The following is a 25,059-nucleotide window of genomic DNA, read 5'->3' as shown; positions in this document are numbered from 1 at the left end:
ATAAAGATTTTTGAGAGTTTTCACACATGGTTGCTTTACTATTTACTCACTCCAGGAAATCTGTTAAGCAAGGCCGACTTTGCGAAAGCAGAGATTTGACTGACATTTATTCACTTGCTAGATTAACATGGTAATTAATCACCATGATTCATTGGGAAAACGAACACTAACAAAGCACAGAATGCACACAATCTTAACCCTGAGTCAGCGTTTGTACAGTGCGAACACTAGACTATCAGCTGAAGAACCGTACAAGCTCCTGTTCGTCATTATCCTGGAAACTTAAAACCCGCTGCGCCACATCCTGGGAGAGACAGGTCGTCCCGCGGGAAACATTTCTGCCCCGAAAGGAGAAATGAATACACAGCATCAGGACTTCTTCTCCGGCGCTCTGTCACAAGGACGAACCACCGCATCACGATACCTTTCACTGCAATGGCTCTTGCACCTATTTAACTGATTTTTGTCTTTGTTTTGTTTGAAAATGCACATTAAAATTTGCATCACAATACATGAAAGACATGAAAACCAATGATGGTTTCCAGCACAGATGTTAATCCTGGCATGACATCCTGTATTTGAACAGGCAAACACATGAATGAGATTTGAAATTGAAGTTGTATGAACTATTTTTAAGTTTTCTAACTTTCATTGTATGGAGAAAAGCAATGTGTTTGATGGAAGAAAGAAAATTGAAGGATCATGTGACACTGAAGACTACACTCTAAAAAATGCTGGGTTAAAAACAACCCAAGCTGAGTTAAATATGGACGAACCCAGCAGTTGGGTTAAATGTTTGTCCAACCTGCTGGGGAGTTTTATTTAAGTCAACTATTGTTTAAAAATTACTATATGGCTGACTTAAAATAAATCCAAAATAGGTTGGAAATTAAAAATCAGACACATAATTACTAGAGGCAACAGTAATCAAAAGGTGAACTTATTGCGATTTAATAAATGTTTATTTATTTATTGTTTATTAAACTTATTAATAAATGTTTTATTTATTCAACATATAATAAATGTTAATTTCCAGCCTATTTTGGGTTAATTTTAAGCGAGCAATAAAGTAATTTTTAAACAATAGTTGAGTTAAATAAAAATAACCCAGCCGGCTGGGTCAAACATATAACCCAATCGCTGGGTTTGTCCATTTTTAACCCAACTTGGGTTGTTTTTCACCCAGCATTTTATAGAGATGCTGAAAATTCAGTTTTACATCACAGGAATAAATGACATTTTAAAATATATTAAAATATAGAAAACAGTAATATTGTGCAATATTATTACAATTTAAAACAACTGTTTTTGCTGCTATTTTTTATTTTTATATTTGGTTACGCTTTATTTCGATAGTCCACTTTAGACATTCTACTAACTATAGTAAGTATAGTACAGTAAATATAATAACTTTACAACTACATGTCAACTAGCAGTCATTAGAGTATTAGTAGATGGTGTGCTTAATATTTTGATTCTCCCAACAGACATTCGACTGACTAGAAGTAACTTTTCAACTACGTCAACTTATTCTACTAACCCTAACCTAACAGTTTACTAATACTCTAATGAGAGTTAGTTGACAGAATAGTTAGTATAATGTCTGAAGAGGACTATAGAAATTATATTTTTAATGAAATAAATGCAGACATGGTGAATATAAGAGACTACTTTCAAAAACGTCTGAATGGTATTTTATGTATAAATTAACATAACTATATTTGTATTATATTTTATCATGAAAACTACTGCGTGTTAACTAATGTTACCATATATAATCTTACTGATTAAGATTCTGAGATCAAATTATTTTGGTCTGTTAGTCAATCACTCTCAAAAATTGGGTGTTGTCAGCTGCCATAGCATGGATACACAAAATAAAAAAAACATCTCTCTCTCTCTCCACACACATACATTACATTAGCAATGAATAACCTTCCACTGGTATAAATTTATCAGGAACCTGAGTAAAGCCAGCAGTGCCAACTGGACGCGTCGCCATGTACAGAATGTGGCAGGGTACTGAAAGAGACATCAGTTTGGTGCCAGCTTCCCGTCATGCAAGCATTCCCAAAGATGTGAGGAGTGACTGGGGAAGGATCATGCAACATTCACTGGTCAAATAATTCAGAACAAAACTCCCCACGTTTGGTCTTGAGTGGAAAAGGCAAACTCCCCCTCACATTTCCTGAGTGTGTACCGGACTACCACCCAGACATCTAAAGGCTGTGAGAGTGATTCCTGCATAATCACCTCCTACATTCTAATAAAATCTAATTAGTGTGATGATAATCTCATTTTTGCTGGAAAAAAATAAAACTGAGAAATAAGCACATCTTTCATAGGAGCAGTAATCTCCAGCCTCCTCTGGATGTAGTTCCTCTGAGGATGAGACATAATGAAGTCACTCAAAGCCTTAATAAACAGTGTGAACTAATGCAGATAAAGAGAGCATTCCCTGCATACACCTCATTTAACTCAATCTGCTGAGCAACAGCCTTCGGTCCTTGAAGGAGAAAATAACGACACCATCGCAAAGAGCCTTGGAGTCAAATGTTTTGTAAGAAGATGAAATGAAACTAAAATACAACTTAGGAAATCATTAAAGAAAAAAACGGCAAAAAAATGAAACTCATTGAAACAAAACAAAAAATAAACTAGATGGAACGTGGAAAAATGAAACAAAACTAACAAAGAAATCAAAGCAAAACAACCAATTCAAAAAAAAAAAAAAAAAAAAAAAAAAAATCAAATGCACTTAATTGAAACAAACCAAAAACCAAAAAATTAACTACATAAAACATGACAAAATAAAAAAAATTAACTTAAAAAAAAATAAATCTAAAACAATTTAACAAAACATGACAAAAAAAGGCAAGTAATTGAAACTAACCCCCCCCCCTCAAAAAAAAAATACATAAAACAAAAAATGGAAACAAAACTAACTGAAACATGAAAAAACAAAACATGACAAAACAAAAATGAAATGTATTAAAAAACAAAACAATTCAAAATATGACAAAAAAGGAAACAAAAAAAAACAAATCAAAACAATTCAACAAAACATGACAAAAATTAAACTAATCAAAAGCAAATCCAAAACAATTCAACAAAATATGACAAAACAAAAAATGAAACAAAACAGCCAATTGAAAACATTTCATGACAAAACAAAAAATGAAACTAATCAAAAACAAAATTTAAAATATGACAAAAAAACAAACAAAATCAAAACAATTCAACAAAATATGACAAAACAAAAAATTAAACTATCAAAACAAAACAATTCAAAACATGACAAAAAAAGAAAAACAATTCAACAAAAGAGGACAAAACCAAAAATGAAACGAAACGAAATCAAAACATTTCAAGGTAAATTTATTTTAAGGTATTTTAACTGGTTGCTTATTAGCATGCATATTACTAGAATATTGGCTATTTATTAGTACTATATTATTAATGCCTTATTCTGCATGACGTTATTCTACATTCTTAATCCTACTCAATACCTGAATTTAACAACTACCTTACTAACTATTAATAAGCAGTAAATTAGGAGTTTATTGAGGGTAAAGTCGTAGTTAATAGTTTATATGTGTTCCCTATACTAAAGTGTTACCCGTTTCGACAAAGCATGACAAAACAAAAACAAACAAACAAACAAACAAAAAAGTCATTGTGAAACACCTAACTAAAAACAGAACAAATGGCAACACAAAACTGGAAATTTGATTGTAAACAAATCAGACAAATCTATGTTTCATCCTGGATTGGACTATCCTAAGTAATGAGACTTAAGTGAGGCCAAAGGCCTGAAGCTATAGTCCACTCACAAGTACTTCATAATCAATCATAAATGTGCCCTCAACTATAGCACTTGGCAGAAAGACTCAAAAGGCATTTCCTCTTCTTCCACCTAATTCACCTTATTACCGCTAGTCAAATGAGTGGATAGGCACTGCGATGGAGTAGTATGGGCATGAGAGGGAGTGCCGTAGCTTGAGCGTAAATTAAAGGTGGTGTGAGAAAAAGAGATAATACACTGCTGAAGCATATTATGGAATGGAGAGTGATAAATAAATATTGGGTATTTCTAATGAGGCAGAATTTACACTCCACTGACGCTAACCAATAAAGCTGGCTAATGCGAAACAAGCAACACTGAAGTCATGAGCAGGTTAAATGAATATGCTGAGCAGAAAGTTATATTCAATAAACAATTCTGGTGCTGTGATGGATCACCACATGATTTAACAATATAAAATATGGGACTTGAAGAAACATAGCATTTATTCTAAAAGCCTAACTTCCAGTCTGGACAACATCCATCTTAGGCAGATTGTAGTTCATCTGATTTGTATAAAGGAACTGTACTGTGAAAGTTGCATCCATCTCAATCCTTCATCTATAAATAATGAGGATTTAAACGTATTTGCTCTCATAAGCCCATGCTGTAAAAGTCTGAAAGATGACTGATAGTTATTTTCTGGAATCAGGACACATGTACAGTCTAATAAATGCTGGGTTAAAAACAACCCAAGTTGGGTTGAAAAGGCACTTTAAAAAATCTTGGGTTATTTTAAGTCTTGGGTTGAGCCATTTGGGTCATTTCTGGGGTTATTTTTCCAGTGTTTGGGTAGTTTTTGTGTTCCTCAGCTCCTGGGTCAGACTCAGACATAAAATCCCAGGGGTTGAGTTATTTATCGAGGGCTTTTTGCGAGCTCCTCAGGAGAAACAGTGCAGCTCCGTCAAATTGGTGCATGTCTTTGGTAAAATACAGGTTTGTGTATGTTTTATTTTATCTAAAAATTCGTTATTGTTCTGTATATCATTTAATTTTATGCAAAGCTACATACAGGGGCACGCTGTGAATCACCTAAACGAGTGTCGCGTCAGTCTTTTCCTGTGATGGAAACGCCTGATGCCTTGCATAAAATTTTATGATTTTATTCAAATAGATACAGAATATAAATACTTAGGATGTTAAAATATGTTCTCAGAATTGTACACTGATTATTTATGGACAGGTTATGGAGTCAGTCACAGCATTTTTCGGCTATGAGTGAAACGCAGCAGGCGGCGGTCTAAAGTTAGTTCACCCGCCGAACGTGAGATCCAGCGCCGTTACGGTGGAAACAGGACAACAGAGGCTGGTCCATTACACTTGAATTTCTTCTAAATGTTTAATTTTTACTTCTAATATTTGTTAAACGAGCTTAAATGTAGGCAATATGTAATAAAAACTAAATAAAATATGCTATACTATAAAATATGATTGAAAATAAAGGAATTATCATGCAAACCAGCACAAAAAAAAAAGAAAATGAATCAACCCATTATGCTGGGTAAATAAACAACCCCATATTTGCTGGGTAAAATGAATCCAACATGTGTTCTGTCCTATATTTACCCAGAATTAGGTTGTTTTTAACCCTGTGTTTTTTAGAGTGTGGACAAACCCACCGGTTGGGTTAAATGTTTGCCCAACGTGCTGGGCAGTTTTATTTAACCCAACTATTGCTTAAAAATGACTGTATTGCTTGCTTAAAATGAACCCAAAACATGTTTTAACATTTAATAATAAGTTTAATGAATAATAATTAAACAATATACATTTATGCTTACTAATAAATGTTCACCTTTTGATTATTATTGCTGCCTCTAGTAATTATGTGTATGATTTTTTTTATTTCCAACCTATTTTAGGTTCATTTTCAGCTAGCCATATAGTCATTTTTAAACAATAGTATGGTTAAATAAAACTACCCAGCAGGTTGGACAAACATTTAACCCAAACGCTGGGTTTGTCTATTTTCAACCCAGCATTTTGTGTAGAAACTGTAAAAATAAGAAACTATAGATAGAAAACTATTAAAACGCTAAAAAACTCAAACTTGAAACTAAAAATACAATGCAAGGTATCACTCAGCACACTTTATCATATTCACCCTGCTCTCTGGAAAAGTGTCTGCCATTATTCTGTTTAAAAGCCTGCTAACGCATGTGTATTAAATCATTGCCTTGTCATCCAGAGTTGGGCAGAACAAACTATCTGTAGTTTGTCTGTGGCCTTTTAATACAAATCCGGCATCCTTAATGCTGCGTATCCCAAAAGTCTTGGTGGCCCCTCTGGTCAGCAGCTAGACTTGACAAGGTCACGGCCACCACAGAAAAAAAAAATCAACGACCTTCCCAGGAGAGGAGGGTCTTATCCCCGTTGGATTTATGATTGCTGCGTAATTTCTTTAAAAGCACAAAAATGCATTATTGAACAGCATAACAGCACTACGAGCACAAAAGCATTTCTTACACACGCAATTCCACTGCGCGAGGCTATGCGTTTGTGCCGAGGGAGCGCAATTTTTATTATATATTTACTTACTCAAACTCGCAGCACTTTGAGAGACCGAGCACCACTTCTGGACAAGCTGTTATTTCTGGCTGACTACTTAAAGTTAAAGAATAGGTAAAACTGCAAAACATACTGAATCCTAAAAATGCAGGCCTGTTCACTTTTCCCTCTGGTTCTCTCAGCTTCATATTTTCCTTCTCTTTTGGCTACGTACATTTTTTGTACTAAAACAGCCAACACCATTGCATCCTTATTACATTAAACTGCAAAGCTGTTTCCATTAATCCACATGAAAAATACAAAATAAAATCAAGACAGACAGAAAGCCATTGATATAAAAAGGGAAGTCATCTAACAAAATGAGAGCTCAATTATTGCCTAATTTCTCGGTGAGGTTGAAGTGTGACTCGGGGGCTGTTGGAGGTATGAAGATGTTTTCGTCTGTAACCACTGCTATTCACCTCTTCAGTTCAAGACTGTTTAACAACTCCTGGCACCGATTTACAGTCCAAGACTCTGAAAAGCCCTTGTGTTTGCTCGGGGCATGTTGAAAACAGCATGTGATTTTCTATATGTGGTGCTATGGAAAACGGATGCAACCAAAGGTCAGCTTTGACCTGCTAAAACTCCAGCTGCATCCCAGGCATCCACCTGTGTACATTATGTACATTCACCTCTGACCCCCATCTCTAACACTCTGATAGCTTGTAAGTTTAACCTCTGACAAGACATCTTAATTTGGGGCGAGTGCGAGAGTGATAAAAAAAGAAGCCTGTCCCATGCATAAACATTTTACAGGCTACCAGCCATTCGTGTAGGACTAACGGTGTTCCTCTTGTGTCCTAGCAATGGCTCAGTGTCACGAGAGGAATTTGTTTCAGCAACAGCAGCAGGTGTCCTCTCTGTCTGATTTGTGTGTAATAGCTCCATTTTCACGGACAGAACAATGCATTTTTGTCCCTCAGTATTCCCTGAGGAAAGTTAGGTAAATTTGTTCTCCACTGATGTAATTTGTGATTTTAGTCCTGACCGAATTTTTGTTTTTCTCAGGAAACCTCAGTGAAAGTTACAGAGTAAATTACCTATATGTTTTCCAACTAATCTCATCCCATTTTTGATAGAAATGTTTGACACGTTTATGGCCGGTTTCAGACTAAAATACATGTTTGAGCTGTTTTCATTAAAAGCAACTTGCACTGACTTGCACTTGACTTTGTCTCAAGATGCACACCAGTAATGTTTTTTTTTTTTTTTTTGCATGTTTTAAAAAGCTACTTAAATGTCCTAATTTGTTCTAAAGCCTAATCCTGGCTTAATCTAAGCACTGTCTGTGAAACCAGGCCCTAGTTAGAAAACTTTTCAAATATTTTGAGCTTTAAATACATCAAATATTGTATTTGAAGCTTTGCTTTTTGTTGTGTCGTCTGGTGAACCTTCAACTTTCTGTGTAAAATAGGAGTTGGTGGTTCAAGTAGAAAAAAAACAAACAAAAACAAAACAACAACAGATGCTCACAACTGTCATTGTAGTAATATTAATCTTAATTCATTATTATATAATGTTGTTATATTATCTGATAATAGTATGATATAATAATATAATATAATATAATATAATATAATATAATATAATGTCGGGCAGAAAGCTTTTATGTCCAAAACCGCTATTTTTCAGGAAATTAAAAAATATGTTGATAATGTGACTTTATATATGGTTATTATTAACATTTCACCAAAATCAAGCTTAAATGGAGTTACAAGGTTTTTGACCAGCGAGTGTCAGACATTCACATGTTTCATCCGTCATTAGAACGGCCGCATCTGAGGCAGTAAGTGCATTGCATTACCTTTTCATCAACTTACGGGTTATAAAGTTTTTTGTAGCTATGTGGAAGCTCAGTTTTCTTCTGTCATTTGGCCAAAATCTCATGTTATAAAAGATGAAGTGCTTCGCACAGGCTATTTAAGACAGTATTGGCTGTGACCCGACGACAAATGCTAGACTAAAACACTCTGCTCCTCAAATACATAAAACATCAGCCAGAACATCGTTCAAACAAACAGTTCTTTATTTACTCTCGCAAACAAGTAGAGACACTCCATAATTAGAGTTCTGAGGTTTGACTGACAGCTTGAAGATCCAATTAAGTTTTATGGATCCAATGGAGATTTAGTCACAAGCTCTTACTTGCTTTTTATTGGTTAAATATTTGCAAAACCCACAGACAGATGTAAAGGGTGACCAATAGTAATGATTTATGAAAAAATAAAAATGACGAAAAATGGAGACACAAGGTTTCCGCTCGACTGTGACGATATAATATAATTACTGTAATGTAATATCTTGTTTAATTTTATTCACACATTAACTTTCCATAATGGCCACTTTAAGATAAAAGACACTCCCAAGTCAAATGTCAGTTAGAAAGCTAATCTAATCATCCCATCCCAATTGTCCTTTAGACACAACTTTTCCACTGCTGAGGCTTTATTCGGAATCTTGACCATCTCACGTCATTCCCTAGCATTTAATTTAGAGAGCATGTTTAAAAATCTAACTGCTATGCTTTAGAGCGAGAGTGTTGAGCGTGAAATCAGAACGAAAAAGCTTCTTTGAGCAGCTCTTCACAACTGTTGTGCCAAAAACAAGGTACCATGAGAGAAACACATTGCCTCCAGCAGCCTCACAGAGCAGAGCTAATTAAGCGATCAAGACATTACACCCCTTGCTTAATTGCAGTCTCAATTTAATGATCAATGTGCTACTTCATTTCCCTGAGTCATGCAGTATGCTTCTAATCTAAAGTATCTTGAATTTGTCATAGGACTGTACATGTAATGGAGGCCAGTTAGTAAGAGCTGTGCATGTAAACCTCACTCCCCTGGCTTCAAGAGGCGCACTAGCGACTGACGCTAGAGGCTATGGTCTTTATCGTCCTTGTTAGAGCACCCGCCTCCTATGCCGGACTGGTTACATTTGGTGCCGTGACCCGGATGGGAGTGAGGTTTAGGGGGGTGAGTGTAACAGAGGCCAACTAGTAAGAGCTGTGCATGTGAACCTCACTCCCCTGATCTCAATAGACGTACTATCGACTGACGCTAGAGGCTGCACTCTTTATCGTCCTTGTTAGAGCACCCACCTCCTATGCCGGACTGGTTACATTTGGTGCCGTGACCCGGATGGGAGTGAGGTTTAGGGGGGTGAGTGTAACAGAGGCCAACTAGTAAGAGCTGTGCATGTGAACCTCACTCCCCTGATCTCAATAGGCGTGCTAACGACTGACGCTAGAGGCTGCACTCTTAATGTCCTTGTTAGAGCACCCTCCTCCCATGCTGGACTGGTTACATTTGGTGCCGTGACCTGGATGGGAGTGAGGTTTAGGGGGGTGAGTGTAATGGAGGCAAACTAGTAAGAGCTGTGCATGTAATCCTCACTCCCCTGATCTCAAGAGGTGCGCTAGCAATGGACGCTAGAGGCTGCGCTCTTTATTGTCATTGTTATAGCACCCACCTCCCATTCCGAGAAGCTGGTTTGGATCCCACTCAGAGCAGGTCGAGTAGGACTGGTTACATTTGGTGCCATGACCTGGATGGGAGTGAGGTTTGGGGGGTGAGTGTAATGGAGGCTAGCTAGTAAGAGCTGTGCGTGTAAACATCACTCCACTGACACTAGAGGCTGTGGTGTTTAGCATCCTTATTAGCACGCCCGCCTCCCATACTGGAGACACCAGTTTGAAACCCGCTCGGAACGGGTCGAGTAGGACCAGTTACATACAAACTGTATAATTACTCAGATTTGTCTAAAAGACATTTAAAATTTTGTTGATCACATCTGGTCTGACAACATCTAGTTAGATGGATGCCCATGTCATGTCTGTTCTCGGATGGCATACTATATACGAGTTAAATCGAGAAACTAATGCTATACAATTGGCAGAATTTACATCATCCACATGCCACATGCCCAGACTCTAATAGAAACTGCTCAGAGAATCAGACACTAGGTGTCTGAAACATGAGAGTCGTAACCTTGACACGTCAGGTACTGTTAATAGCTCCTCACTGTATTTCACTCATTGGAAAAAGAGACAATTATTATTATAAGAATGCACATCTACGTTTTTACCGTGTCAAAACAAAGTATTCGGTTTCAAGATATCTTATATGCAGATGACCTCCGAGTGCTACAATCTTTTCCTAAACCTAGAAATTCACACAATAATCATTGTTTGTCAACTAATCTGGCCTAAAAGCAAATGCAGTAACTATGGCAAAATCGAAAATGAGATTAAAAAAAAGTATGAATTTATCCATTTTCACTCTCAATTTTCTCTGAATCTAAGCATAGTTGAGCCAAACCTGTGTGTGTCAGCATAGATCATAGTATAAGGAAGTTTTTTGCAATATTTTGGCTTCCACTGACCCCCAACTGTCCCCCTGAAATATAAAGGCTGCTATATATTTTCATTTATACGGAGAAAAATTGTAAATTGACACCTTATAGAAAGTAAACACCCAACATTAAGAGTAGAATTTGATGTATAAACCTGAAGAAAAACAAAAAATATGGCCATCAAAAATAATTGGGATTAATCCCATGATTCCTGACCAGCATTATGAACAGGCAAAAATGTCAAATTTGCTAAATTTACCTTACTCTAAATACTGTATATTAAAAGAGACCTATTATGCCTTTTTACAAAGTCTTGATTTTGTTTTTGGGCTCTACTAGAATAGGCTTTCAAGCTTAAATGTTCAAAAAACACATTTTTCACATTGTTGCAGCACCTCTTTTCTTAGTCTGTCAGTAACACTCTGTTTAGTTCCTGTCTTTATGAAGCCCCTCCTTCTGAAAAGCACATTGTGCTCTGATTGGTCGGCTGGACCAGTGTGTTGTGACTGGTTAACCGCTTTGAGTGTGTTTGGGAAATGTCCCGCCCCTTTACCATAACTGTGAGTTTCAACTTCAACACACTACTAACTAACTCAAGCAGGCCTTGTACCTTTTTTTTTTTTTTTTTTTGCATATGCCTTGGGCGGGAATTATTTAAATGAGGAATACTGTGACGTGCTCGTTCCCGGAAGAAAACTCAAGACTACAATGGAGGCGTTTCACAGAGTTCAGAAACAGTGACACTGATATAGAGAATAACTCCCGCTGGAGGGACTTTGTGCTTTGTAACTTTGCAGACCTTTTTCATGCTCAAACGGCAACATTACACACTAAAGAAAGGTGAATATGTAAAAAAGTATAACAGGACCCCTTTAAAATTACCCTATATATTTGCCCTTTGTGTGAGTGTGAGAGAGACAGAGAGAGAGAGAGGAAGAGGGAGAGAGTGCTCAGCATAGATGGTGTAAACAAATGGTGGCAGTGGCTTAGAGACAGCTATACTTGTTTAAACTACACTGGGGTGAAACACGCCAGACCAGACAGCTTCTCTTCATGGGGAAAAGGTCTTCTATTAGGTTGACCAAAACAGAGACTCGACACATTTAAAGGCTATGATATGAATAGGTATAAAGGTACTTGATGTAACTTTTACAGAAGCAGTTGTTGAGGCTAGACTTAGTAGGGGAACTTTAGTGACCTTTGAACTTTCAAACCAAAATCTGCGTCAATTAAACTCAACATGAACTTAGAATTGACCATATTTATGTACTTAAAACATTCCTGGGGCTGGATTCAAGAAACATTCTTAAGAATAAAATCATTCTTAACTGCTATTTCTTCTTATTTTATAACTTTAATAAAAACCTTAATAAAAAAGACAGAACTGAAAAAAGTTTAAAATTCTCCTTTAAGAACAGTCTTTAAGATGTTTAATGAATTTTGAGGGCTGTTTTAAATATTAAGCTTTACAAAATATCACTAGTCACATATAAGACATTACTACTACAAGATTTTCCTTTTATCATCTAGCATGCAAATTCTCCTATGAAAGTTAATGTCATTTCACTATCACACGCCACATACACGTCACTAAAAAACGATTGTCTGGTACTTCCTACTGTGCTAAGATTTGCAAGTGTAAAGTTAAGTAGTGATTTTGTTGTATTATACAAGTGAGCCTCATGAGTAGGATTATATACAATCATACAACATTGAAGCCTTTCATTTTGTTCTTAAGAAAAAGATATTCAAGAACTTTTTTAAGAACTATTCTATTCTTATGAACTTCTCACAATTTATCTTATGAACTTTTTGACCCCTGGTCTTACAGTGAATGACACTGCATATAATTGTTTACTCTCAAACTGTACTGTAATAACTTCTGATGAAATAAGTTTCCTTTTCTTCTGACCTCACTTAGGACGCACTATTTATCCATTAAGCATTGTTTTAGGAAAATCCCATTCTATCTGGTTCTGATATTCAACGCCCACTTTCCACGTGCTATTCAAAGTGGATAAAATCAAGTCCCACCCTACCTTTTTTCTCACTGAATATCCTGTTTTATCTGGAAATGTGTCATGTTTTAATAGTAAAGGTGAAAAAAAGTAGCAAGTAGCAAATCATGTTGTCTATAAAGGGTAAGTTCATGCAAAAATGAAAAATTCTGTCATCATTTACTCACCCTCAAGTTGTTCCAAACCTGTATTAATTTCTTTCTTGTGCTGAATACAGAAGAAGATATTTTGAAGAATATTAAGTAACCAAACAGTTGATGGATCCCATTGACTTCCATAGTATTTTCTTCCATACTATTGGAAGTCAATAGTTACCATCAACTTTTTGGTTACCGACATTCTTCAAAATATCTTCTTCTGTGAGTAAATGATGACAGAATTTTCATTTTTGAGTGAAGTATCCCCTGAAAGTGTAATAAAGTGCAATATGTGGTGAAATTGTAGTGCAATATGTCATTCAGGTTGATTGGGACACCTTTTTTCAATTCATCTCAATGGCAAAAAGTGTCCCAATTACCCAGAATTCACCCTATATATATATATATATACATATATATATATATATACATATATATATATATACACACACACATATATATATATACACACACACACATATATTATATATATATATATATATATATATATACATACATACATACACACACACACACAGTCTTACCAAAATGTATTTAGACACTTTGAACATTTCATTCATTAACACAGTTTATTTACTATAGTTTAAAAAAATGGTAATAAAATTGGATAAGATCTCAGAGTTAAACTGTGTCAGAAAAAATTAATCTTAATTATGTCAGATAACACTTAAGCAAAACATGGTCAGGTCAAAGTGTCTGAAAACGTTTTGGTTCCAAATTTTTATCAATTTTACTGGTAGTCCACTGTATGAAGAATTTTTGGGTATAATATGTCACAGTTTACTTTATTTTGCTATCCTCACTTACATAAATGAACTATAGTGTCCTGCACCCACTAGTAAAAATATATCAAAAACGTCTGAATAATTTTTGGTTTAACTGTATATATATATATATATATATATATATATGTGTGTGTGTGTGTGTGTAAAACCAAGCTTGAATTGTTTTCCCTGAAACTGTGCGATTACAAGTTATTTTGGAATTTCCAATTAGATTTGGGCTTGAATACAAAAAGCACTCATTAGGAGATCAGTGAATTGTGATTTGGCCTGTGTTGTGCTTTTGATTGAGGGAGATGAATGACAGGCGGAGGTATGAGAGACTCTGATAAGCTCCCTTCTGCTCTCAAACTGTAGAGAATAAAGCTGATGTCTATCTCTCTGCTTTAATTTAATAATCATTGAGAGGATAAAAACAATGTACTGTAGTGGTCAAAAACGCCTTCTTAAAAAGAACTCACACTACAGGAAAGAAATACATCTGAATGTAAATATAATCACAGATACAGTACACACTGTTCAACACTAATTTAAAAGATATCACCCACCTGTCTTTTTTTGCAACAGGCTAAAATTAATACAGACATAGTCACAGACATCCATAAACAACCTGAACAGCTTCTGACCAGTCAAATACAATGATATAGTGGATTATTTCAGGATAGGGACCAGCTGGGACCCTCAACCAAAGAGAAGTGGGATAATAACTAACTCTGAATACACAAATGTCAAAGTTAGTATGGTTGAGCACTTGCTCTTTATACTCGGCCCTTTTAGTTGGCAACACAATCAGTAACAATGAATAAAACATTTAATAATGTGCTGTATTAGAGCATCCCAAGGCATTTTACGGTTTCAACCAAGTTAAAGCCATATACAACGCATCTGTAAATGTCAAACGGCGCTCTCCCATTCAAGCAAACTTGATTTGTTGAAAGAACGCAGCATGGGAATTTAATCCAATTGTGAGAGACGAAAATCAATCTTGGCTGATGTTGAAATGATATGGTCTATTGGAAGAAGGGTCACCTAATAGGAAAATATCTTGACTCAGCTTGTTCAGAATTAGAGACCGACCGTCACTGGCTCCAGGTGAGCGAATGGCAGGTGGGCCATTTGTGTGAGCAAATTACCTTGGAGTCATTAACGCTCATTTATCAGCAAGCTTCTTGCTTAGCTTAAGACTTTGTAAATAAAGAAAAAGTTTGATAGTGGGTGACTTACATGAAGGCGTGATAGATGAATGCCCATCCTCTGGGTCTCTCAAGCACGTTGTACAGGCAGTTCTGTAACTTTCTGTAGCGTTTGCTGGAGGCAGAAGGGGTCGCCCTCGGCCCCGGTGGCACCGGCAGCGGCGTGCCCAGTAAGCCGGTGCGGTGAGACGGGTGTCCTCGCTCTGGGGTGGACGGCTCGCTTCTTTCAGTGTGAACAGCCGTGAGAGCCACAAACTCGACCCGCCTGTCATCGTTGGGTGCAGGGGGCGCCAGCATCCTAATGCCTCCGTTATTTGAAGGGCTACCCAACATTATTGTGTTTACACAAGCAAACTAGTGCACCATATACCGATACAGTTTGTTTTTACGACCGATAATGATTATTTGTATTACGTTTCCTACAGCTGATTTTTGATGTTTTATTTCTGATTTCTAACACAATGATAGCTAAATAATTATCATACAACAATAATAAAAACGCTTGTTTATTATTGAGAATATAATCAAAATTAATGCATTATTAATGAATGAATTTAATAATAATAATGTTTCTTAAATAACCTGTTTAGTTGCATTAGTCTCTGTAGCTAATTCTAAATTCTTCGCTAATCTTGACAAACGATAATTATAAACATCGCACTTAAGAATTAATGTCTATTACATACATTTTTTTTTTTTAATAATTTGTGTAAATAACAATAAAAAATTAATTAATTTACCTGTGGACACTTTTGTTTCCTGTTCCCGGTAATATCGCTGTTGGACGCTATTTTTTTTTTAGAAGTTATCGCGAGACCCGATGCTAAACAACCGATAACCGATTAAGCAGAAAAGCGTTTAAAAATATTAAACAAACCAAACTACACAGCAAAACTTACTCTATCAAATATTTTTCTAAACAAAAGTGATTGTTGTAATCAGAAAAAAAATAATACTATACTAATAAATTAGTATTAGGGTATGTAACACATTTAGCCTACTAATTAAACGTAAAAACATGTCATCCCTTTAAAAGACAGCAAGCTCATTCCTACAACCTGCAAGTGAACAAAAGTGGCTTGTTTCAGGTGATACAGTCGAAAAGCCTCATTACCGCTATCACTAATCACAAAGATACGTCCATACAGCCCTGACTCCACATTGATATGAATATTTCAGCTGAATTTTCATCTTAAATCGTAACTGGACAATGAGCACTTCATGGTGAGACACTAACGTGCGCATTAATTACTCAAAAGTTTTGGAACACAGCCTGCGGCACAAAAAAAGCCAAAAGCATCCCATAACTCAAGTTTTCCCGACAAATACTGTCTAAGCACACAGCAGAAACGTTTAGAAGTAAACGACATGCCCGGTTTTCCCCCTCCGGCGCGCGACGCTTATTTCGGTTCTTTAGGGAGGAGCGGAGCGGGTCCGTGTGAGATGAATTCAAAGTCGTGACTGTAGTTCGGTCATTTCAAGATTGTCCCAAAAGTCCGTGACATATAATACAGTCCAAGACGCTCAACGGTGTGGACTGACAGAGTGCGTAACCGGCACGTGCTGCGCGGAGCGCGATGATGATGAAAGTGAGAGCGGGATAAACGCGAGGAGAGGGAGGGATGGCTGGCACCGCCACCAAATTTAGCTGAACGGATTCAGTTTTCTGTTTTACCTCAACAAACCTAAACAAATTTCACCCTTAAAATAATAACAACAGAAAAAAACCTCCCTGAAGTTGTGTCGCACATTATGGAATCATTAAACATTTATATACAACTTCATACTGGATCAATGTACTTCATGCACTCAGTCATATCAAAAGAATCAATCAAAAGGCCATCTTGTTGATGTCAAGGCCAAGATTAACCCTCTTGAACAGGTGCTGGGGATGTGCTGTACAGTATTCTAAGCTCTGGACATGTGCCTCACTAAATGCCAATATTGTCTGCATGTGTCACCTACCCATTAGGACAATATAAAATAAGAATAGTAATAGTCTCAAATCACTCTCTTATTTTGCACGAAACTATGCGTGCAAAAGTTTGAGAATTAATGTGTAAGTTATGTGGTGTTGATGGTTGATGATGGAGCAGAGAAGAGGGACATCAACAATCAATACCTTGCATTTAGTTTATGTGATTTTATGCAGACCGTCCTAATGGCTTCGGCTGCCGCTATATGCAATGCTTTAGAGCAACCGTGGAATGCATTAGTCCTTCGCCTCTTAAGCCCTTTATTCCCTGAATGCACTCTTGTGCAACTTTGCAACATTCTTTCGCAGTGAACCCCTTGTTTTAATGACATTTCAATGCACATTCATTAAACGCTTGTTTTTAAAGCTGTGGGATGAATAGCGAAAATGTTGTGTGCAAATGAGCGAGGATTAAAAAAAAAAAAAAACATGAAGATAAACAAATGGATTATTTTGTTTACATTATCCATCCATTTTGTCTGGAAAGAAGCTGAGTACTATGATACTTAGGGCTCAGACATTTCTCAGAACAGAAGATGGTACTTTCAACATCAGATGAAACAAGATAGGCAAAAGATAGTCTAAGCGCTTAAACATACAGCATCCCTGCAGCTCAGGGATGCTGTATGTGGTAGAGCATTGCTAAAGTCACAGTGACTATCATAACCGACAAAAATATTGTGTAGTCTGAACCTGACATTAGTGATGTTCGATTCTAGAAAGTGCATGATCTGATAACATGTACACCTTGAATGCAATGTAAGTTGCTTTTGATAAAAGCATCTACCAAATGCATTAATGTAAATGCAATCATATTACCATAATCAAATGAATAAATAATAGCAGTGAAAATGAAATGAATATCAAGCGTGCAGTTATGTTCATCATTGATCATTTTACAGTCCTTACTGATTAACTCTTTCCACACTTCCCTGAAACCGACAAGTTTTTCTGGCAATTCGTGTTTTCACTGTTAGACAGTAGGTGGCGATGTTACGGATCTTCTGAAACATCTCAGTATCCAAAAACAAGCAAAGAAGATCTGCGTAAATCAGAAGGAGTGGATAGATGTTGTTTACGCACAATCACGAGCATTTTGTTTTTTGTTGTTTAAAAGCCTCTGCATATTGACTGTTTACATATTCATACAACAAAATATTCTGAAAGACATGAAAGTTTTGTGAATATGATCAAAAACACTGGCGATTTTATTAAATTTATAATTAAATTTCTGTCATTAATTACTCACCCTCATGTCGTTCCAAACCCATAAGACCTTCGTTCATCTTCAGAACACAAATTAAGATCTTTTTAATGAAATCTGAGAGTTTTCTGTCCCTTCATTGACAGCCTACGCAACTACCACTTCCAAGCCCCAGAAAGGTGGTAAAGTGGTAAAGTAATCCATGTGGTAAAGTGGTGGTAAACTAATCCTTTATCGAATAACCACGACACCCTACGTCAAGCAAATCATGGCAAAATTTGGCTAAAATCGTGTAGTCTGAACCGTGCATAAGTAATCCATGTGACTCCAGTGGTTTAACCTCAATTTTATGAAGCGACGCGAGTGCTTTGTTTGCGCAAAAAAAAAAAGAAAACAACATAATTTACCACTTTATTTACACAAAGTATTAATCTTCATGTAACAATGGTTGCTCTTGCTTCAACACAACACACATGCGTCGTGCTGCTCTCGTAAACACACGTTGGAGGTTAATGTTTTGTAAATAAAGTGGTAAATTATGTTTTTTCTGCAAACAAAGCACTTGCGTTGCTTCATAAAATTGAGGTTAAACCACTGTAGTCACGTGGATTACTTATGCCCGGTTCAGACTACATGATTTAGCCAGATTTTGCCCCGATTTGCTTGACATAGGGTGTTGTGGGTATTCGTAAACGACAATAGGCGGCGGGACGCAAGATTCGATCGTTTCAGCTCGTGTAGTGTGTCATAGTTGACAACAGCCAATGCTGCGTCTGCGATGCTTCACAATGTCATGACAGAAAGTTTTTTTCAGTCACATGTGTGACTGGCCAATAGGAGCACAGAAGCGCCTACATGCTTTCAAACATGCCAAAACGAAAGAGAGACAATGGTATCGTTCCTGCTAGGTGGAATTTTACAATGGAGGAAATGTTTGTGGAGCTATGGCAACAATACTCCCGCGTTTATGATGTTTCCTCGCGACATATAAAACATATATTACCTCAGTTCTCTTTGGAGGAAATCTAAATATCCATGCAATCCAGATATGTGTCCACTTTTGGGCTTTTCTAACAACAAGACAGAGCAAAACACACTTTTAGCCATTGTTTGTTTACGCTCACGGCACCTTCTGTCAGTCGATAGTCCCGCCTTCTCGATGACAGCTCGAACATGGTTAAAGACGGCAAGCGATGAATGGTCGGGTTGCAGCGTGTAGTCTGACATGTTTCTTGTCGTGCACAACACGACAGGATTTTAGGAGTCAAAGTCGTATAATCTGACACAGTGACTATCATAACCGACAAAAAATATTGTGTAGTCTGAACCCGACATTAATGATGTCTTTACTACCTTTCTGAGGCTTGAAAGTGGTAGTTGTGTAGGCTGTCAGCTCTCAGATTTCATTAAAAAGATCTTAATTTGTGTTCTGAAGATGAATGAAAGTCTGGTGTACTGACTTTCATTCTGGTGTATAACGACATGAGGGTAAGTGATTAATGACAGAATTTTCATTTTCGGGTGAACTAACCCTTTAAAGAAACCAGTATGGAGATCTGAATATGACATGACAAGGCCAAGCTCGGTTTTACTTAATCACATATAATTTCTTAAATTATAATCCGTTTAGTCCTTATGTAAGTGCAGGTGAGCCACAGCAAGCTCACAGGATTAACTTCAAACGTTTCACAGGAGAGAATCGATCATTCAGGGTCCACCTACACATAAACAAACAGAGTCCCCTCCTAACACCAGCAATTAACACGAAAACAGACTGATACATAAGCATCCCAAACCACCAGCCCTGAATTCTGATGACACACGGCAGCTGGGCAAGGTCACTGGACTCAGAGGAGAAACAGCCGTTTCTTTGAGGGCCAAATGTCACTGCTGAGACAAATCTACTGAAAGACATAAACACCTTCTCATCTTCTGTTTGTGCATGGGTGCAAATACACAACAAATGTTGTGAGGCGATATGGGAAAACTTAGAGCTCTTTACACATAAATATACACACTCACAGGACACATTCACTCACGTCCCAAAAAGCACTGTGTTATCCAAGACTGAACGCCCACTGAGGGACATTAGGAGAATTTAAAAATACACACACATCAGCAGGACTGGTAGGACCTCAGGCCCTCACTTCCGCTCTGCTCTGTAGAACACGACTGCTCAGCAATGTTTCCCACACCAAAAATATTGTTTGGCTTATTAAATTGTTTCTTTTTTCATATTCGTTCACCAATACTTCTTTTTGTTTCTTACAACGGTGTTAATTCTAAGGTGAGTTGTGAATTACGGCTTTGTTCAGACTGCAGGCAAATCGGATTTTGTCTCAAATCAGACATACCATTTGAACACCATATGAATACTTCCTTCAACAGTTTTGACGTTATCGTTGTGTGTCGCGTTAAGAGTGACGCAAAAGACAGTTTGAAATCTGAATTGAGCAGCCAGAGCATCCAGACTGAGACAAAAATCTGATTGGAATCGCATTTCAAACCACTTTCTTGCGTTTTTTTGCTGTCAAGACTTTCAAAAACCCATCTGGATAAGATATGGATATGTAAAAAATCTGATTTTTGTTGGCAGTCTGAACATGAATCCTACAGCTTTGTTCAGACTGTCAGTCCAAATCTGACTTTTGTGCATATCTGATTGAAATCCAATCATATTTAGCAAATGTGAATGGTAAAAAAAAAAAAAAAATTGCATGAAATCCTTGTAAAAACAGGTGTTTTATCAGGAGATCGGGTTGTCAAAACATTTACAAAAATTTTTTTACATTTCAAATCAATTACATTTACACAACTTTAAAATCACCCCAAGCTTTACTCACTATCAAGCCAGGTGTATATGACTTTCTTCTTTTCTGATGAACACAATAGGAGTTATATTAATAAATATCCTGACGCATCCAAGCTTTATAATGGCAGTGAACGAGACCAATGAGTATGAGCTGAAGAAAGTGTCTCCATCCACATCTGTCCATCATTAAACGTACTCCACATAGCTCTGGTAGGTTAAAAAAGGCCTTCTGAAGCGAAGCGACGCGTTTGTGTAAAAAATATATCCATATTTAACAAGTTATGAAGTAAAATATCTAGCTTCCGCCAGACCGCCTTCTGTATTCAACTTAGGAAGAAAGTGTAGCTAGATATTTTACTTCATAACTTGTTAAATATCGTTTTTTTTTTTTTACACAAACACATCACTTCGCTTTAGAAGGCCTTTATTTATCCCCCGGAGCCATGTGGAATATATTTATGATGGATAGATGTGGATGGAGGCATTTTCTTCAGCTCATACTTTTTGATCCCGCCATTATAAAGCTCAGATGCGTAAGGATATTTATTAATATTTCTCAGATTGTGTTCATCAGAAAGAAGAAAGTCATAGGATGGCTAGGATGGCTTGAGGGTGAGTAAAGCTTGGGGAAATTTTCATTTGAAAGTGAACTTATCCTTTAACAGACACAACTTTTGATCTTAAAGATGTATTAGTAAATGTTGAGATTAGCACACTGTAAAACATTTTCAGCTGGTTAAACTTAGAAATGTAAGTTCACCTGCTGCTCAACTTGAAAATAAGCTTTGTTTCAACTCAAAAATAGTCAAGACAACGCATTACTTTAAGTTAAAATTTAAACTTAAAATAATGCATTGTCTTGACTATTTGTGAAGATTATCTTCAAGTTGAGTTAACTTATGTTTAGTTAACTCACATTTTTAAGGCAGCAGGTGAACTTTCATTTCTAAGTTTAACAGCTGAAAATGTTTTACAGTGCATTAACTAAGATTAATAAAAGCTGTATAAGTATTGTTCACTCTTAGTTCATGTTAACTAATGTTAACAAATTAAACCTTATTGTAAAGTGTTACCAAAATTATTCTGCAAAGCAATTGGTTCTAATGATTTGAAGTTTGGAAAAGCCTCATTTCTCGCACCACTAGTGAACCCTTATGTTTATGAACAGGAAACTGTTCAGAAACAGCCCAAACTTACAAACAAAAGAGCTAAGCTACTTTAAAACAACACTAGAGAAAAGATAAGAGGAAGACATGAGAAGAATTTATGCAAACACATGGAAAACAAGCTCACAAGACACATCTACCACAACCACCGACTAAACAAGAACAACGAACAACAACCAACGACAAGACATTAACCAATAGATGAATAGAGGAGATGTCAATAGCATACTCTCATATTAAGAGAAGTATGATATTCAGCTAATGACATGAAAAAGGAAGTAAAAGAATGTAACAAAGACCTAACACCTTTACAGAACTATGTGGAACTTGAGATCGTTTGGACTATGACTAGACAAATACTTTTCACAGAACTTAAATTATACTCTGTGGGCAGTGCAGTCTGTGGCTAGTCTCAAACCTGCCTCTCCTAAACTAACTTTCAAATATAGTACTTCCTTTTCCAAAATGATGTCATGACTGTAGTGCAGGCCAGAGGCTGGAACAGTAGCACGGTTGTATGTATCTTCTGCTGAGCAGGACAAGCTGGTGTGTTTCCAGTACCTTGAATGAAAGAGACCTTTTGACAAACCTGTGAGGGCTGAGACACCTTTTCCTCAGCCAAATGCAAGGCCTTTTGTGCCTAAACTCCTTAACCATCCTTATGTTTAAAACATTGATCGCATGTGCAGTACAGAAAGTAACAAGAGGAATACTTTGCTCTCCAGTTCATGCCCTCTTGTGTCACTTTGTGCAACCTCAACCTCAGTCCCCCAGACACTACGGCTTTAAAAAGCATAAACCCAAACCACGAGGACCGCGGCACTGCAGCCCCATCTGAACCGGTCCACAAGATTCTGCAGAAACAGATTCTGAGACCAGTTTTTGCTTTTTCAGACATGGGTGCAACCTGTAAAGAGCCAGATTGCTAAAGCTTTGTCTCAAAACAAATGGGTCAGTCATTCACAGATTCCAGAATTGAACGGAGGGAAAACACAGGATTATCCTCGAGATAATTCAGCACTACTGAGATTCCGGTTCAGAGTCCAACTACTTAATCCATCGGCTTTTTACTTTAAAGAGGACTTATTATGCTGGTTTACATTTTCAACTTTCATTAGTGTGTAATGTTGCTGTTTGAGCAAGTTAGAGAGCACAAAGACACCTCGATTGTAGTCGAGTTTTCTTTTGGGAACGTCACAATATTCCTCATTTAAATCTTTCCCACCCAAAGCACATGCTAAATAAAGGGTGGGGCCTGGTTAAGTTAGTAGTGTGACATTTCCCAAACACGCTTGAAGCGGCTGACCAATCACAACACACTGGTCCAGCCGACCAATCAGAGCACAATATACTTTTCAGAAGGAGGGGCTTCATAGAGACAGGAACTAAACAGAGGTGTTTTTGAACATTCAAGCATGAAAACCTTTTCTAGTAGAGCCCAAAAACAAAATCAAGACTTTCTAAAATGGCATAATAAGTCCCCTTTAATTTACTAAAAATAAGTGTGCTATGGTAACTAACACCTCTCCCATCATAATGTAATGAAAACAGACAAAGTCATGTTTTGCGTGTACATAGAATGAGAAAACCAGAATCTACCATGTTTAAAGCATGATATATCATTATTATACATCAGTATTATATATACATATATATGTATTATAATATAACATAATATTATTATGATATATATATATATATATATATATATATATATATATATATATATATATATATATCAGTATTATTATGGGCTGATTTTCGGATTTTATCAGTATGGTCGATATTAGATATTTAATTTTTCATGCTCATATCCTTATTTTTACATTTACATTTTATTTTGCCATCATAACGCTCAATTAAAGTTTATTTTTAAAAACAGTAATAAATCAGCATAAGAGATCCGAAGTAACTGAAGGTCATGTGATGGAATTTAGAACCACATCCAAAGTTGAAGCCTGATCCGCTGGGTTTCCCCTTTGGTATGATGAGGTGTCTGAACTATCAACACAATGGCTGTGCCAAGCAAACAGCTAGAAGTGCTTTCCCGATGACAACAATAAGCTGGCATAAGGTGTCAGGCTACAATAAAAAAAACATGTAACACCCATTGCAATGTCTTACATCAGATGAGTTATTGTACATGATTTTGAGAGTGCTGTTATATTAACAAATCTCTCATGGTCTCTCATGACCAGTCTCTGCTAATCTTTTGGATGATTCCTTGACCTGAAGAAACTCAACAGCCAAGACAAACAGAGTTAATAAATCCAAGTCATACCAGGATTAGGTACAGATATTCACCGGGCCTCATATCTCAAATATTAAGAACCAATCCGTACCCATTAATGCAGTAATTGTTCACTGCATAAGACGATTAGGCCTGTCCACAAGTGAAACCCTGGCCTGACACCACTTACAGGAAGTGTAGGCTTGTTTGTGTGCTATAGACTTTTGAAAAGTCAAGAGTTTATTTTTATAAAATGAAAGAATGACAAAACCACCACCAGTCCTGTTTCTGGGAGTTAATAAAAATATTACAGCCTACCTTAAAATGGTTATATCTCAGGAAAACATATTCTCAAATTCTAAAACGTTTAGGATGTTTATAGGAATTGCTGAAAGTATGGGGTGACTGCACATCCTTATTTTTCCACTTCTTTTTCCCTAATCACGCCTTCCTTTCAAGATTATGCCGGATAAGGAATGCAGCCTGACCTCTCAAAGCTTAGCGCTCATTGACAGACCCGTGACTGAGCCGTTTAATTTTTACATAAACGAAAAAGATGGAAAATGTTAAGTTTGTTTTTGTGATTTTGCACGATATGTGACAACAGCAAACACTCACGCACCTGACAGATCCACGTGCTATAGCGTTGTCCGATTCGTGAATGAATCGTTTAGTTCTGATCAGCAAATCCGAATGATTCGAAGTGGATCTACAGCTGACCGACTTTTTCCCGAAGAGGAGCCGAAAACCGAAGAATGAGCTGATAGTACGAGCATC

At 36.8% G+C, this 25,059-nt stretch overlaps 1 protein-coding gene across 1 annotated transcript in view; it reads right to left on the bottom strand.

Annotated features, from left to right (window-relative positions):
- LOC127501559 (potassium voltage-gated channel subfamily KQT member 4) overlaps positions 1 to 16,470 on the bottom strand; it is a 62,109-nt gene extending 45,639 nt beyond the window's left edge. Inside the window, exon 1 of the mRNA XM_051873587.1 lies at positions 14,927 to 16,470. Coding sequence (XP_051729547.1) covers positions 14,927 to 15,228 — 302 coding nt within the window. The 5' untranslated portion in view covers positions 15,229 to 16,470. The remainder of the gene's footprint in view (positions 1 to 14,926) is intronic.
- Between the last annotated feature and the right edge of the window lie 8,589 nt (positions 16,471 to 25,059).

Source organism: Ctenopharyngodon idella, chromosome 19, assembly GCF_019924925.1.
Source record: "Ctenopharyngodon idella isolate HZGC_01 chromosome 19, HZGC01, whole genome shotgun sequence".
NCBI lineage: Eukaryota > Metazoa > Chordata > Actinopteri > Cypriniformes > Xenocyprididae > Ctenopharyngodon > Ctenopharyngodon idella.
Note: the sequence above shows the minus strand (reverse complement) of the source record. Positions and strands in the feature narration are given on the sequence as shown.